Raw genomic sequence first — 17,867 nt, 5'->3', positions numbered from 1 at the left:
ATATATAGATAGATATATAGATAGATAGATAGATAGATAGATAGATAGATAGATAGATAGATAGATAGATAGATAGATAGATATAATATAAATACTAAGGTACGGATCCCCCGTGATAAACGAGGGACTACTGTATTCAATTTGATTGAGCTCTGAGCAGTTTGCCTGTTTTCTATTGGGGTTGATGTGTCTTTAATCTAATTTTTAATAAATTTCCATAACGTATTGCAATTATTTTGAAGTTATATGAAAAATGTTCATTGATTGATTGATTAAGAAGTGTCTAAATTTTCTGTCAACCTTTTGATTTTATTCTATAAGTACTTACTGTCTTTTCCACAGGTGGTTTACTTGACATGAATTTTACTTGAGCACTTTGTAACTCTGTTGTTTATAGTTTAGACGTTAATGTTTGGCTTTTTAATGTACATTTAATTCCTTACAGCTTCCGTTCTTGTTTCTGCCGTTTTCTGCTTTTGTGCTTTTGAAGGCATATTTTTTTTTCATTTCTGTCCTGATATTTTGACATCTTACTTTTTTACATACAAACATAAATATGCCAAATTTAGTAATTTTATAAGTGTTTGTTTATGTTTGATTAATGCTGCTTATGAATTTAATTTGTTGGCACTTATGGCTGATGGCTCCTGAGCCACCTGAGCCGGACTCATGAATGATACTGAGGAGGATATGAAGCGGGGTAAAACGTCTTCAGTGGCAGAGTATCTGATTAGGCTGTGCTCCACCACAATATTCACATTGCTCCAGTGTCTGCAGGGCTGATCGATTCTCTATTACTCTTCCACCTGCACCAATCCATGGACGGCAGGCCACCACAGGGAGCCCCCGCCACTGCAGACTCTTAACGATCAATGCTGCTGCAGACAGGGAGAAGAAACGTAGCTCGATAATTTAACTCAGACATACAAGAACCTTGACAGAACAACAACCAAACATTGCCCCTCATATCTGTGGCAACTTGATTGAACCGAGGCTTTTCAGAGTTGAAGCACATCAATGTAAGGTGAGAGGGGGATGCTGGTGGAGACCAGGCCTCCAGGGAGCACTGGAGTGGCCTCTGCTTCTGATTAAAAGTTTTGCTTTTGCAGCATTCAGCTTTGCAGAGTCAGCAAATGACCGACCTTGGTTGTATCCTGCGTTTCTGAATATGTTGTGGTGAGCTTTGTGTGCGTACACGCGGCGTGAAGGCTGATACCACTGCTGATGTTCATGGTTAATGCTGCATGGTGGATGTGAGCCATTCCCAGTCTGCAATGAGCTGATTGCAGGACTACAAGGAGCCAACACACACAGTAAATGCCAAATAACTTGTGAAAGATTCTGAGCCTGAACCAAAGCTTGCTGGGCTGAAAGAGTCCTCAGAAAAGGTACATCTTGGTTTAAAACCACTGGTTTATTATGATCGTGTGTGTTCTAAACTACTTACATTGGAAGATTTTATATTCTGTGCAAAGGATAGAGCTCAAACGTACTAAACTTCTATACAACTTAAGGTTTTATTCCTCCTGCTCTTTCTGCCTATGTGGCTGCATATTCCATCTGAAGCGGTGAAATCGGCTCTCGTTGACGTAGCTGTGTGACGAAAATCGTGTCATTTTGTTCTCATAGCAGCTTCGCCCGCCCATTCTCGACACAAAGCGTGGACCAAACTTTTTCTCACAGGCGTATGCGCCAAATATTGTGTAATTTGTCAGAAGTTTGTGGGCTTGTTTGTAAATGTGGAAATGGTCTCAGACATCCAGCTGTACGACTCTTCACTCTAAATTAGTCAAATGACCAAAAACTGGATGGAGATCGTGCAGATGTTGTGTATGGAGAAGGCTGTCTGCTGAAAAGTGTGGCGCTTTCTTCATGATCGATGTGTGGCCAAACCGTGAATGCAGGGACCAAGTGGAGACTCTGGCAGAAAGAAACCCGTGTGGTGACGTATTCTGCAGCGGGAGGGGTTTCTCCAGAGCCCTGCGTCTGCGTCTCGTGAATTATGAAAGGTGTGTGCGAAAACAAACGTCCTGCAATTACGTGACCACATGTCGACTGTTGGGTTTCTGAAGGAGTATGCTGGGCGGAGTGGGAGGCTGAAATCAGGCAAACTTGGCCCGTGTTACAAATTTAGGAACTAAGCATTTCTTTGTTTTCATTGTTATTGAGAATTTAGACATTCAAGTTGTAACTGAATTAGGGCTGAACGATTTTGGAAAATATTCTAATTCAATTTTTTTTCTCAATATTGTGATTTAATATGCGATTATTTTTCAATGTCTTCTTCTCGTGTATTTTTCAACAAACACAAACAATAAATTATCTGTTTCAGTTGCAAAAACCTCCACAGTTTTCAGCTCCGCTACAACTCTGTTTCTACATTTTTTTTTGTATAGCTCCATAGCAACTTGGCTAAAATGTGCACGAGGGCGTTCTGTACAACTTATCCATTGTGTTTACCAAAGCCGTAAACCCAGGCTTGGTCACTGTATTAATGAGCATCATGTCTTTCACTATGAACGCCGTTATTGCTCGAGTTATTTCTCTGTGCCATTTCAAATTATGTTCATTCAGATTAAAACCTTCACAGTTCGGTCAGTGATCCTGTCGGCTGCTACTTTGCTGACTTGAAGTTGAAGCACCGGTCGTTGACATTCTAGTCATGCAACTATCGTAAATGGCGTTGTGGTGTTTTTTTAAGTGTTGATAAAGATTCATGGTGTTACCTCGAGAGGTAGCAACAGCAGCAAGGCAGGTTCTGCACAGCACGTGTCGCTGCTCAGCGTCTTCTTTTTTTATAGCCAAAATAATTCCAAACAACGGACGTGCTGCTGCTCTTTGGTACCAAACTTTCAGATGCATCAGCTTCTGTCGAGCCCGACGTCATTGTGCAACCGGTTAAATCGCAGTGTTGACTTCTCCCGCTCCCTGCTCTGCTTTGCTCCGATCACTCGCAAGTCACATGACCAGATCACGACCGGTCAAATTGCAACCTTCGCGATTAGAAAATCTATTTTTATCATATTGCGATATTATTGCAAATGCAATTAATTTTTCAGCCCTAAACTGAATGCAGAAAATAAACACATTGAAGGAAGTGAAAGGCAGACTGCAGCTTTATTCTGATGTACTAAAACATGTACTCACCTCTAATCAATCCCTCTAAGAATATTTAGCAACATTCAGTTTCTGAGATTCTAAATTTGAACTCATTGCTTTGTTTATTTTGTCCTTACCATGATGTCACCCGTCATCTTCTGTGCAAAGGTTCAAAAACAACAGCGCTCTGGTGTGTCTGAGGTTTTTTTTTTATTGGCATAGTCCTGAGGTCGTATCTGATGTAAAGTCTAAGCAGTGTCGTCGTTTTGCGTGTTTTGACAATTTTTTTTGACAAAACAAAGAACTGAGTTTTTCTGTATGAGGATATTTGTTGTCCACATCTTGTAGTAACCAATCACCTTGCATGCTACTATCAGAGAGCAGCAGGAAATCTGAGTGTGTGTGTTGTTGTGGGTGTTTTTTACGCGTGTGGGTCGGTGCAAGAGTCCAGCAGCTCACTGAACATGTCGGCACTAACGGGGCTCGGTCTGTGCATATTGTGGCAGAAAATGGACCTCATCAGAGAAGCAGCAGGAAATGTGGTTTTACAAACGCTTGCTGTGCCTCCACTCTTGTGTAGAATGTTGTGAATTGGATCTGAGGATACAAACAGACAGATGGTGTTTCTCTGATCCATCAACTGTTTGCAGTAACCCGTGTTTGTACTTTATTGACGTCTGCTTTGGATCGTACACAAACTATGCTAGCTAAAAACCTTTTCAAGAGGTTTTTTTTTCCCCTCTGTGACATCTAATCACTTTTCTGTCACCATTATTTAAAAAAAAAAAAACCCTGATCAAAAGTATTGGAGCAAATCGTAAACATTTAATTAAGATATTAATAGTTCCCGTTGTTCACTTGCACACATAAAAATAGATAAACCAAACATAAGTGTCAGGTTTTCATTTTATATTATACAGTTTTGGGTTTAGCAGGTAACCTTTTAGTCAAGTTCCCTTCTTCCACTCAGTTTAGTAAATAAAAATGAGTAAACATTAATAATTATCTGCATCTGTCAAACCTGAGCATACTGTACAAACAAAAGGGCAAACCCCTCTGTCAGGACAGAGTTGCAGTGATTCTAAGCCCTTCTGCACTTTTTCATAGTATGGTACCTTTTTGTGGAAGGGGTGCTTTTTGTTTGGTTTGTGACGATGTCTGTCTATAAATGTGTAAAAATATAAATAAGTAAAACATTCATCAAGAAACTATTAAAAGGGTGCTTGAGCACAGTTTTTCCTGTTTTTACTACAATAAGCACTGGTCATATTACTTCAAACTCTTATTCTTTTTTTCTTCTTTAAAATTTGGTAGTGTAATCTGTATTAGTAATAAACTATTATATGTATGTCCAAACACAATATAGCTGCTGTATGTTGTGTTTATATCAGCATCGACTAATGAAAGACTCCTACTGGTCAACTTCTAAATATAATGTTATGATATCGCTGTTTGTATAACAATAAGAAACACAAAATTGAGCAATTATGGAGAATTTTCCCCCATGAAATGGGATTTAAAATCTTTTTTTGCCTCAAAACAATTCAAACAATTAAAGCAACTTCAATAAAATATATTGAACGATGCTCTCCCAGATGTTCATTTAGTCGGTGTAGTTAACTGTCATGTTTCTCTGTGCTTGGCGGAGTGTAGGAGCTGTGTGAGGACCCTCACCTGTTTGTCAATGGCATCAGCGCACATGATCTGCATCAGGGGCAGCTGGGTAACTGCTGGTTCGTTGCAGCGTGTTCAAGCTTGGCGTCCAGAGAGTCTCTGTGGCAAAAAGTGAGTATGTGGACGTTGTCTGGTTCCCTCTTCTTCATGGTGATTTGTCTCTGTTGATCTCCATCAGATCTCGACTTGTTTCATATCATCATTAGTATATTAAAGCTGAATCCACATGAACTTATAAAACTTGTTCAGATGAAAACTTTTGAAACCCTTTATATACAAACCAGGGGTTAAACGACGACATATTTTTAAAAGCCGACTAACGTGATAAAAGTCGAGTCGGCTTCGACTAGTCGATGACGTCATAGGAACTCAAGACACTACATCATATTTGCAAATATATATATATATATATATATATATAAGTATATAAAAGTAATTTTTTATTTACAAAAGAAAAAAGAACAACAAAACATATTTATGCTCCTACCATTTATCATACTGCAAATGTCAAAGGAAAAGCAAAACCATTATCAAGCTGCAAAATGCTGCCGTTTTTAGTTTTATTTTATTTATTCCACCTTGTGGATTGGGTGGAATAGGGTTGGGAACAGCGGGGGGGGGGGGGGGGGGGGGGGACTAGTCAACGTGAAATATAAAAACTTGCGAGATGACACAGAATCGACTAGTCGATTAGTCTAACCAGCTCCTACTACAAAACAGATTTGGTCTTAATGACCCTTTTTTTTTTGTCCATGTAGTGATGAACTTCATGACAGAACATTGAATGATATATGGTTTTCTACTTAGTGTTTGTTTTTGATTGGACACTGCTAAAATATAGTTTTAATATTCTATCTTCCATGTTTGTGTCGATTAGTGACCATTATTCATCAGACATTTAAACCACAGCGCTCATTAGTGCACCACAGCTCCTTCCTGGTTCTCCCATCAGTCACTGAAGCCCGATGAGTGAAAACTAATGCTGAGTCTCTGAGGACGAGCTGGAAGCGCTGAGACTAAATGGATGTCCAGTGAATGGGATTTTTATCAGGGTGTAACCTTTACAAGAGTGTTTACTCTGTTCTAATTAGCATGCAGTGTAAATGGATGGATGGATAGATAGAGGAAGAATGAATTCAGTGGCAGATGGAGGGATAAACCCTTTAAAACCTTTTTGTTAAACAGATGCTAACAAATTATCATAAGTTAATTCTATCTCTGGCTAAATGCGTCAGTCACTTTATGAGCGAGCACGTTTCATCTTGAACCTGATCGTTTTAATGTAAAGCAGCTCTAATTTTTAATGAGCTTATTTAAATTCAGCTTTATTCTTTTCACAAGTTTTGTCTTTAAACAGAAAAATAAGCATCTTGTTTCTAACAAGGTTGAGTCGGGTCTTCTGGACGGATTCCTTTGTTGAAACATTTCGTCTTTTATCCAAAATACTTCTTCATTCTGGGGAGCTGCAACAAACTCAGTCTTGTGAGCAGCACCTTTTCACGGTGGATCAACAAGTTTGTTGGTGACGTCCAGAACTAGCTGTTCACATGCAAGACGAACCGTTTCAACAAAGAAGAATCCATCCAGATGACCTGACTGAACTTTGTTGGATTTTTTTACCTGGATTATTGAGCATGAACTTTGGTGTTTTGAACCACTTTGGCATGACTGTCTCAGAGGCGTTGACGGGGGAGAGGGCGGACTCCAGAGGCCATCTTATCACCAGCAAACTGTTTGTTTCCACTATGGAGTACATTATTCCCTCGCTACTTCGTGGTTTGTTTATCGCAGTTTTTCAAAATAAGATTGGACATGACACAATTGGCTGACTGGATGAGCCATGGGTTGTTTATTTAAAATAAATTATTTTAAATGATTTGGCCCACAAGCGGAAGGCAAAGCTCTCTTGCAGCTGATCAGCTGATTTCCTTCTCTGCCACACGCACACGTTTCTCCTGCTGCAACTTTGTGAAGCCCTTTGCTGTCCGGATGCATCTATCGACTTTAGTCTTCCAACTTAAAATTCAAAGTATGTCACATCGTCAAATCGTCATAATCACAAAATGTAAAAGTGTTAAAAGTTATTTTGAATTATTTTAGAACTTCTGTGTTCAGTTGTTTCAGTGTAATTGATCAAGAAGTACATTTCTGCTTCATGCTGCAGAGCTGAAGCTGTGACATCCTTTGATGTCCTGCTGCGCTTCTCTTCTCTACAATTTAAATTTAAATACTCGTAACATTTTAAATAAACAATCCATGCTGCGTGGATTGTTTATTTAAAATGTTACGAGTATTTAAATTTAAATTGTTTATTTAAGGAAGGAGATTGTAAGTAACAGGTGACGAGTGAGTGTGATTACAGCCTGGCACATGTCATGACAAAGTTTATTGAACTTGAGCTGAACTTGAACTTGAACTACTTTGTCCGTATTTCGTGGTTTTTCACTTATCGCGGGTGGGCGTGGTCCCTAACACTCGCGATAAACACGTGACTACTGTATGCTGTTTGTGGGACTCAGTTTGTTGGTGGCCCGTCAGATTGAAGAAGTCCTTTGGATGAAGGACGAAACTTCTCAGCAAAAAAAGAAACCCTCCAGATGGCCTGACTGAACATTGTTGGATTTGTACCTGGATTATTGAGCATGAACTTTGGTGTTAACCTTGTTAGATTTATCTCTTTGGATTGAGTGTGCATCAGGACAGTCATCTTGTTCCCACTTTCTATTAGCTTTCTAACAAAGTTAACTTTAAACTCGTTTGTGAGTCATTGACAGATGTGGTGGAGAAAATCTGGTGATTTTTCAAAATCAAAGGGTTTTTTTGGGGGGGGGTTTCTGTGCGGCCCAGTATAAATTAACTCACGGCCCGGTACCGGTCCACAGCCCGGTGGTTGGGTACCACTGCTCTAGTGTACACAAGAGTGCGACAAGTTAACGTGTTGACGGTCGCTATTTAAAATCTGTCAGCTGGTGAAATTTTGAAGATCAAGGTTTAAATCCTTATTTAATCACAAGTATTAGGAGTAGATTTAAAATCAGTGTAAGATTAAACAACAGCAGGTTGCTTCAAAACATTCAGCAGTTTATTTATTTTTAGAAGCTACACATAAAAACTTCAGGCAAGATTGCGTTACCGTAATTAAGACTTCTGAGATTTTTTTATTTCTGCGCTTTGACAATTCAGGTGTCAACTAGACACTTTGTGCTGACAAGAAAATGTCTGAGATGCTTTTTTTTACACTTTCACAGACGCTTCTCATTCACAGTTACTGCATCATGCCTGTGGTTGTGTGTTGAGGTGAGGGTGAGCCTGAGGGAGGAGGAGGAGGAGGAGACTAGGAGGTGAAATCTACATGCCCCTCTCCTCTTGTTTGTCAGGGTCGTTAGACAGAGAGAGAGGAGGCAACAGAAACCTGTTCCCTCATCTGCTGGGGAATACTCGCACACATTCACACAAACACACACCGTCTCTGTGCATCATCTCACGTGGGACTCGGCTCCTGCAAACCCTTCAGGGCCGGCTGTTTGTCAAACCAGAAGAGAGGCAGGAGAACGTTTTGGTTCAGAACTCAAGCCCCAATCTAAAAATAAGTAAATAAATAAATCTATGCTCATACTTTAATTACAAAAGTGCAAAAAAAGGGATTTATTAAAACTTAGCTACATTTCTTCTCAGCATTATAGGATACAAAGATATACAGGTACAAAGTTTGTGAAGCAGATGTTTACTTGTAGTACATCAGCTGAATTTTAAAAACTTTAGAGAAATAATTTATACAAAAAATATGTTGGAGTTGCCTAAAAATCAGTCTTTTGTTAAAAGCATACAAGCACTTAAAGACTATTTTGCTTCCGTTTTGCTTATTTTGCCACGTGTTAGTTGTCCATGTTGAAGGTGATGGAGCAGTCGACAGTCTCAGGGCTGCAGCCTTCTGCAAATGCAAACAGGAAGTACATCACCTTCCTTACCTTGGCCAGCTCTGCGATCCTCTCACCAAATTCAGCCGCGTCAGCCTCATAGCACTGAATGGGTGCGTCCGAAGCATCATTAGGCGCTCTCCAGAAAACCCCGGCGGGCTCCAGCAGCTGTCGTGTCATCAGGTTGGTGAGGTCTGGCGTCCAGAACTGTGAGATGGCCGTGATGGTGAGGCTTCCTGGCTGAGCCAGGTGCACTGACCAGTGTGAAAACTGGAGAGATTGTTTAGAGAAGTCCAGTTGGTAGACGGCCTCGTTGGCCCGCAGCAAACGCTCGCCTTCTTGCCTCTTCTGGCTGCGCTGCTGCAGAGACTGGACCCGCAGACGCATCACCTCCGTCAGCTGAGTGTCCAGCCGGAAGGGCAGCTCAATCTTCTCAGTCATGTTCGAGCGGTTCACAGCAGCCAAGAGGTCAATACCAACCGCGCAGCCGTATTAACTCGTCAGCTCTGTCAAAGCCTCTTGACTTTTTTTTTTTTGTCCACTAACTCCTAATCTCTGTTTCTGCAGACTTGCACAGTTTGTTCATGTCTGAGAGGCATTAAGAGCAGAGGGCGGGTCTTACAAAGAAATACAGATGAGGCAGGAGCAAACAAGATCTAATTACTTTTAGAAGCACAGCTCCCACAGGGAGCTGAGCTTAGTACAGTTTGTCACTTTGTTTTTGACTGTGTGCTTGGTTACCAATCCTCAACTGCAACACAACTGGTACAGGAAGTTCCACCAAGAAACTTTTCATTAGTTGGTTTTGGACAGGAAAAAATAAAAGAGAAAAATAAACATTTTTACAGAGCACAGGGAAAGTTATGATGATGTGTGTCTGTGTTCCTGGTCATGTCCAGGTGAATCGATCGTTAGAGTTCAGCTGCTGCGACACTCGGCCCAGATGAAAAGCTAAAATAAATGAAGCGTTCCCACCATCAGCGCAGAGCTAGAAAGTGAGCAATAAAAATGGACTGCAGGAAAGATGACCTACAGGATTAGGACGCGACTCTGAGATAGGTGGTGCAGCGTTTTTTTTTCCCGTCCTGCTCTCTTCGTTTTTCAAACAAGCGTTGCTGCTTCACAGAGTTGGGGAGGCTGGATTCTCTCCATTAGCACCGTGCCGCCTCCCACAGAGAGGTTTGACAGGAACCGGTGTTCATTTAACACATGTTGACATCTCCAAGGACACCCATTGAAGCTCTGTCACAAAGTTCACATGTGGTGTCGCTCCTTTCATCATTTGCAGCTTTGATTGTGCACCGTGTTCCCACTGATGGAGGTTTCACCAGTGGTCTGACTGTTTTCACTCACATGATTGTCACCGTAAACCGTATTAAGTCCCATCTATTTGTCAACTGAGGCTGCAGCTTGAGAAATGCTCTGTTTTACATCATATATTTGTCCCAGCTGAGTTGTTTTTGCATAGCTTACATATTTTTAAACCAAACTATTTCAACTCAAAACTAAAATATAGACAATTTTAGGCCATCGGCTAACTTAAAGCCTAGCTTGAATTCCTTGAAAGAATGTTTATCGCCCACTGTTTTTTTACAGCAAAGTTTTAAACAAAGCCTGTCTTAAGTTGAGAAATGACATGACTATATGTTTTGGTTAAACCTTGGAAATAACATTAGGCTCATTCTCCGTGCTTCATGGCTCATTTAAAGCACAGACGGGAGCAAAAATATCGCTAAAAATACTGTGGAAGGTATTTTGTGTAAATTTGGTGTACTCTTGGTGAATGTCTGGGCCAGGGGTCTGCAACATTTACGATCAAAAGAGCTATTTCTACCCTTTCCTTCACTAAATTAAATATGTCCAGAGCCACAAAACCTGCTACAATTGTCACTGTCCCGGGGTGGCCCCGTGGGCCACTTTAAGTTTGTTAGAGGGTGGGGTTCTGAACAGTAGGTGTGAAATTCTAAAGCTAAAAACATCTAATGATTAACATTTATTGATATTTTTACATTTTGAGATGAAAGAAACGATCCATCCATCCATTATCTTTACTCACTTCTTCCTTTTCAGGTTGCAGGGGGTCACTAGTCTATCACAGAAGACTGGATTATTTTAAAGATTAAAAAATAAGATATTATTTTGGCTTTTTTTTTTTTTTTTTACTAAAACAATGAACTGTGCAGGCTTGTGTTTTTTGTGTTTTTTTTTTATTGTAGAGAAATTGAGTATACTACTTTGAAGAAATAAAGAATAAAGTTAAAGGAAGTATAATTTACTCTGTATTAGTACTAGTATCCACATATTTGCAAAGGAAATGACAGGAAAACTGCTCAAACTAGTATTTTATTGTTGTGGTTATAACATCCTATAAACTTCAATTTTATTAGTTTTGGTCAAAGCTTGAAAGAGCCGCTGCAGAGGGGCCAAAAGAGCCATAGGTTGCACACCCCTACCCTGGGCCTTAACAGCTAGATGGATCCGTGCACGAATTAAAAGATTTAACAACAAACCATAGCAAGAAAAGAAAAATAATTATTTCTCATTTTGAGTCGAGGCTTGTGGCTCTTTGCAGCAGATCACCTGATTGATGGTGTTCAGGCTGAGCAGGGCAGATGGTTGTGAAGAGCAGATGTGGTCTTCCTCTGCCGATCCAGCTGGTGAGGTGGAGGATGTCTGGGAGGATTGCTCCACCCTACAGGTTGGCATAAAACCTGGCTGGTGTGGAGCAGCACTGTGTGGTCAGCAGGAATGTAGCGACAGCAGTTTTAGTACTCTGCAGTGTCAGAATTATTTCAGAGGAGTTCATTTTGCTTTGAGGTGTTGTGAGTATATTTACCTTAAAACAAATTTACAAAATATAGTTTGGGTTATTGCAGCACCACATTAAATACAGGCAGTTAAAACAAACACACACAAAATTGTATTTTTATATCATTTGATTTTTGTCCAATGACAGCTGGATTTATGATTAAATGAGTTATTGCCCATCACTAAATGACACGAGGGGACATGATCTCTCTCTGTGGCTGTCCACTCTGATTTTACACGACTCAAGCTGCTCACCTGTCCCTCCTCTCCTCTTCCTCCACCTTTTTTTTCTTGTCTTTGCTGCAGGTCATTCCGGACTGGAAGGAGCAGGAATGGGACACAGAAAAACCTGACTCGTACGCAGGGATTTTCCACTTCCGCTTCTGGCGCTTCGGCGAGTGGGTGGACGTGGTGATTGACGACCGGCTACCAACAGTGGACAACCAGCTCGTCTACTGCCACTCCAACGACAGCAACGAGTTCTGGAGCGCCATGGTGGAGAAGGCCTATGCCAAGTTAGTTTCTGTGCCAGCAAATATACAGCCACAGATGTGGAGGAAAATAATAATTTCATTTTATGTTGTGATTTTACACGTAAGCGAAAGCTGCAAGTAGTTTTGTTTTTGAGAAACGGCAGCATACAGAGACTCCTCCTTTTCCTCCAGAGTGTACGGCTGCTACGAGGCTTTGGATGGGGGAAACACCGCTGATGCACTGGTGGATTTTACGGGTGGAGTTTCTGAGCCAGTGGACCTGCTGGAAGGTCAGATGGCTACAGATGAAATAGCCCGTAATCAGCTGTTTGAAAGAGTTCTCAAAGTGCACAACAGAGACGGCCTCATCAGCTGCTCCATCAGGGTGAGCTACAAACAAAATGACTCTTAGCACCTTAAGGTGCTAACTAACTGGGCTGCGACTGTTGGAAACTGATCGTTGACTTGAAAATGTGAGAAAATACGTTTAATTTTGCTTTGCAGCCTCACTGAACTTTTGAGGGTTTTCTATCAGACTACCAGTAATCTGCGGAAATTTTTGAAAATCGCAACCGGCTTTTATGTTTACAATTAGCAAACCTTCTTCGCCATGCGCATTATTTTGTTGCCACCACAGCAGATGCCCTCATTTCTGGTTTAATCTGCCAGAGTTAACTTTAGAAATGTTGTCTGTGAAAATGTAAAAAAATAACACTAAACATTTACACTAGTGAAAAAAAAAGTTGGGCAAATACTCATTTGCCATTGATTTTTATGGCTCTCATATACTGCAGAGTGAAGGATTCTGGGATTCAGCCAACGTAGACGGGCTTGAGTGCAGTCCTCCAAAAGTCTGACTTTGTTAAACATTTTCCAGGCGACCACGGTAGAAGACATGGAGGCACGGCTGGACTGCGGTTTGGTCAAAGGCCACGCCTATGCGGTGACAGATGTCCGGAAGGTTCGGCTGGGTCACGGGCTGCTGGCCTTCTTCAAGTCGGAGAAGCTTCACATGATCCGCATGAGAAACCCTTGGGGAGAGAAGGAGTGGAGCGGCCCTTGGAGCGACAGGTAAATACAGCGCTGCCACCTGCAGGCCAGGGCGATCTACCACAGCTCTTATGAGAAGTCATGAAAATTGACCAAACCGTCTTCATCCATCATTTCTGATGTAACTGATTCGTCTCCATGAGTCAGAGGAGCGCAGACACTAACTACATGATGCAATGCGTGACCTTGTTGTGCACCAGTTTAAATAATGTCACTAATTTAATGTAAAAAATGTGAGCTGCTCCTCTGGGTCCTGTATTGTTTGACACAATAATTTCTAAGAGAATGCATGTGATGAATGGGCAAACCCCCAATGGCTGGATCAGCTCATACATTATGCACACCTTGTAGACAAGAAAGCAACACACTGGGAAATGCCATGTAGACAATGAAAAATGAAAATGCAATCAAGCTAATGGGCCGCAGAGCGAACAAGAGGAGACTAAATTCAACCTTTTTAGAAGGTTGTTGACTAGTTTCTGGTTCCTTCCTCCATTCACGGTCAACTGCACGTCTCACAGGAATAAATAACACTGATCTAAAAGGTCCTCTATATCTCAGAACCAAACAGGGAGGTGGTATAGCTGGATAATAATGGAGTTTGAATTATTGATGAAGATGAACAGGACAGATGTCATTAAGGAGAAGTGAATCATCTCATTTACTAACTGTCACTGAATTATTTAGTCATGGTTTGATAAAACCTGTTGCTGTGAGTGGAGGCTGGCAGGCTGTGGAGATGTGGATGTTTACAAGTGAATAATAAACGGAGACGAGTGAAGAAATACTCCATCGAGTAAACACTTCCTGTTCCTCCGAGCAGTAAACAGAACGGACCTTGATGTTTGAATACGAGTTACAGACAGCAGATTGTTTTCTTCATGAGGGATCAAAACACAAGGCTTTAGTTTTTAAATATTAACTTTCTTTATTATGTTCTGCTGATCAAAATATATTTCATCAGTTTTTTTATGAATGCAACAGGCAAAGTAAAGTGAATGTATATTTTGAATTAAAATTAATATGTATATAAAAATATTAATTTAGTATTTTTTTTAGTTTGGTTGTTATCAGCAGAAACAAATTCAATAAAATCAGAGATCGTTTCCAGCTGGAAATACAGTATTTCTTCAAAATAGCTACGATGCAACAATAATATATTTATGTGTTCATTTTTATACATTAGTTGGTCTTAACTGTTGTATTGATTAAGATTATGGTAAAGTCACTTACCAGCAAGACATCATTAATTCTGCCAGTTTGCCAAGGGATTCGATTAAATTCAGTTCAGTTCATTTATAGAACGCCAAGTCACAACAGAAGTCGTCTCTGGGCGCTGAACAGAAACATTCATGTACATAAAAGTAAGTTAATAACACCATTTATCTGCGGAGCAGACTATTTAACTTCATTGCAGACTTTCATCTTGAGCAAGCATGAAGGCGACAGTGGAAAGGAAAAGCTCCCTCATGAGGAAGAAACTTTTAGCAGAACCAGACTCAGGACAAGCGGACCATCTGCTTCGACCGGCTGGGTTTGAGAGGAACAGATACACAATGGCAGGTCGAGAATCACATGTTAAGATAGAAATAATGTCAAATAAAAACCATTCAATTGTAACAATTCATTTAAGGAAATGAGGTCAGTTTGTCCTCCAGTAGTCTAAGCCTATAGCAGCATAACAAGCCAACTCTAACTATAGGATTTATTAAAAAGGAAAGTCTTAATCCTAGTTTTAAAACTGGACCATGTGTCAGCCTCACGGACAGAAACTGGAAGTTGGTTCCACAAGAGAGGAGCCTGAGAACTGAAAGATCTTCCTCGCATTCTGCTTTTGGAAACTCTGGGAACCGCGAGTAAGCCTGCAGTCTGAGAGCAACGTACTTTGTTAAAAAAAAATGTGGAGCAATAAGATCTGTAGATGGAGCTAGGGTGTTGAGGGCTTTGTAGGTTAGAAGTAAGATTTTGAATTAAATTCTAAATTTCACAGGGATCTCCTCGTGCAGCAGATTTATTTATTTTAAAATCTGACTTTTTATTACATTTACAGAAATTATTGGGTCGATGCAAAATGGCACAACTACGGTTTCAAACTGTAAATTAATGCCATTAACTATCGAGTTTTATCAAAGAAAGTAGAAAAACTATAAAAACCTAAATGTTTAGGGTATTTATCATTTCTGTCACTTGAAAAGCATTTATCTATTTAAACAATTAATCAGTTATTGATTGATTTTTTTTTTTTAAGCAACCTTCTTTTTAGTGAATTTTGTAAAGTCTGGAGAAATGTAAATAATATGGACATATAAAGACTTGATTAATCTGTTGGTTCATATTAAATATATAATTACTGTTTCTTTGGACCCAACATTTATGAAACACAATTAAGTTGTAAATTAAGTTATTGTGACTAAAATGGTTTTTAACGTGAGCTGTTCACTGTTTGAACCTTTGAGTAAATTTTACATCTATCGAATAATGTAGGAATCAAATCCTTTAGGTTACTGAATTTCCTTTGTAATGTAAAACTTTAACATTAGAGCTCATTTCATTTAATTTAGTGTTCAAAAGTGGGTTTATAGTTTATAATTCTGAACAGCACTTTGAGCTGCTTTTATTATGAAGGGATCTTTATAAATCAAATTGATTGCTTAATTGAAATAAACATTGTTTTAATCAAGACACAAAATAAACCTGGGGAAATGTTTTTAAATTTAATAAAGTATATTCATTGTCTTGGTAAAATTAGACATCAGTATGTTGGAGGAAAATGTTTTCATGAGCTCGTGTGTTCTTGCTCACTGCAGTTCAGAGGAGTGGAACAAGGTGAGCAAGAGTGAACGAGAGAAGCTGGGCGTCACCGTGCAGGACGACGGCGAGTTCTGGTGAGAAACACAAACACTCAGATGGTTTTAAAGCTTTACTTAAAATGGAATTAACTGATTGATCTATACTTATATGATTACCTGAGGCAAACTGATGCTTCTACATCACTGCGGAGCGACTGCACTGTGTGTGTTCTTGCTGATGTTTCTGCACATTTTCTTATGCTAACAGACTACAACCACCATTTGTTTGTTTTGTTTCACTTTAGAGGGAGACTACACAAACCTTAACATCACTTCTACTCACTGAAATATAAACGTACCAGATTTATCTACACAAGCGTTAATTCACAAATCCAGCTGGTGAAATTGAGACGATTGCAGAAGAATTAGTAAAATCTTGTGGTATCACACCCGCCTTTGAACTGTCAGATTCTGCCATCCGATCTGATTGTGGTCATTCAATACAAAGATTTTCATTCCGGTAACGTTTCAGTTGTTTCCCAGAAGCATCGGGTGTGTTCCTGATGGACACAGCAAATGATCTGCGCAGGAAGTCTGACATAGAAACTGTAAAACGAATCTGCACAGCATCCTAATCATTAAATGTTGTATTCAGATACCTGATCCCTGAATCCTACTTTAACAAAAATATTCAAGATAATTCATTAAGATATTTTGATACAGACCCTTTAAAACAGGGGTGTCCAAAGTGCGGCCTGGGGGCCATTTGTGGCCCTTAGAGTGATTTTGTGTGGCCCACAACTGCAGTTTAAGGATGGTATAATTGATGTAGACCTTTTGCAAATTTAATGATGATCATATTTTATATAATTTTTAGGTTTAACAGCATAAATTAATTTTTTTTTTTATCCCAAAATGGGCAATATTAAGTTTAATACAATCTTTTGTTAATAAATCAATAAAATCAAATACATTAAATTTAAAAAAATAATAAAGTAATAAAATGTTATTGTTTCTGAAGCTTTTAATGTTTTGGATCTACAATAATTTAGATCACCTTCTCCACCAAAATTAGTAAATGTTGTCCTTTCTCCAGTATTTACACTGAGTAAAAAAAAACAAAACAGTAAAAATATGTACACTTTTTATTATTTATTTATTTATTTATTTCACATTTTTATGGCTCACGACTCCTTTCATTTTCAAGGTTTTGGCCCACATATGAAAATGTTTGGACCCCCCTGCTTTAAAACATACAATAGTAGTTCAAGTTATTGATTTTATTTATTTATTGTTATTTAGACAGGCTGTCTCATTTACAAGAGAGATCTGTATATTTTAAATGTTGCTGTTGATTCCTAACCGTCTCTTCAACGAAAACAAAACAAAGACGCATCTTAAATAAAACGGTTGAAATCTTGAGTATTTATTTAATATTTGTGTAACCACACATCTGTCTGCAGAACAAAGTTCACCCTCCGTCAGTCATTTAGCAGCTAAAGCTGCCACCTTAAATTTTTTCTGATAAGAAGCTTTTTCTTTTCACCATGAAACCAGTTTTAGGAGAAATGTTTAATATTAAAACAATGATTCTGGTGCTGTTGTTATAAATGGAATCTGACTGCATGTGAACACAGCTTATCCATGTGAACTTGTTAAATGGAACTGTTCTGATTCTGGTCCCATTTTCTTTCATTTTGCACTTGTTCAAGATCTTCTTTTCTTCCAGTTACTATCCACTCTCTCCAGTCTTCCTCGTTTTTGCCTGTCCTTCTGCAGGATGACGTTCGACGACTTCTGCCAGTACTTCACCGACCTCATCCTTTGCCGCCTCATCAACACCTCCTACTTGAGTATCCACAAGACTTGGGAGGAGGAGGTGATGAGGGGGTCCTGGATCCACCGTCAAGATCCTCTTCGCAACCGGTCAGGAGGCTGCATCAATCACAAGACCACCTTCCTGCAGAACCCTCAGGTTGGTCCACATGTTCTGGTTTTCAATGAGCAGTGTGTGTCCAGTTCTAACAAGGTTGTCTTCTTTTCTTTCGTTTCTTCCT

The 17,867-nt window shown here is 39.6% G+C and overlaps 2 protein-coding genes across 2 annotated transcripts in view; one reads left to right on the top strand and one right to left on the bottom strand.

The window, feature by feature from the left end:
- The window catches only part of capn5b (calpain 5b), a 46,138-nt gene that overhangs the window by 22,336 nt on the left and 5,935 nt on the right, over positions 1-17,867 (top strand). The window contains exons 3-8 of the mRNA XM_037687254.1: positions 4,753-4,884; positions 11,805-12,013; positions 12,164-12,356; positions 12,849-13,042; positions 15,829-15,906; positions 17,590-17,785. Coding sequence (XP_037543182.1) covers positions 4,753-4,884; positions 11,805-12,013; positions 12,164-12,356; positions 12,849-13,042; positions 15,829-15,906; positions 17,590-17,785 — 1,002 coding nt within the window. The remainder of the gene's footprint in view (positions 1-4,752; positions 4,885-11,804; positions 12,014-12,163; positions 12,357-12,848; positions 13,043-15,828; positions 15,907-17,589; positions 17,786-17,867) is intronic.
- ompb (olfactory marker protein b) lies at positions 8,637-9,137 on the bottom strand. The gene has a single exon (XM_037687255.1). The coding sequence runs from the start codon at positions 9,129-9,131 to the stop codon at positions 8,649-8,651; it is 483 nt and encodes a 160-aa protein (XP_037543183.1). The 5' UTR covers positions 9,132-9,137; the 3' UTR covers positions 8,637-8,648.

Source organism: Nematolebias whitei, chromosome 14 (genome assembly GCF_014905685.2).
Source record: "Nematolebias whitei isolate Nwh7 chromosome 14, NemWhi1, whole genome shotgun sequence".
In the NCBI taxonomy this organism is placed as follows: domain Eukaryota; kingdom Metazoa; phylum Chordata; class Actinopteri; order Cyprinodontiformes; family Rivulidae; genus Nematolebias; species Nematolebias whitei.
This window is presented reverse-complemented; position numbering and strand designations above follow the sequence as displayed.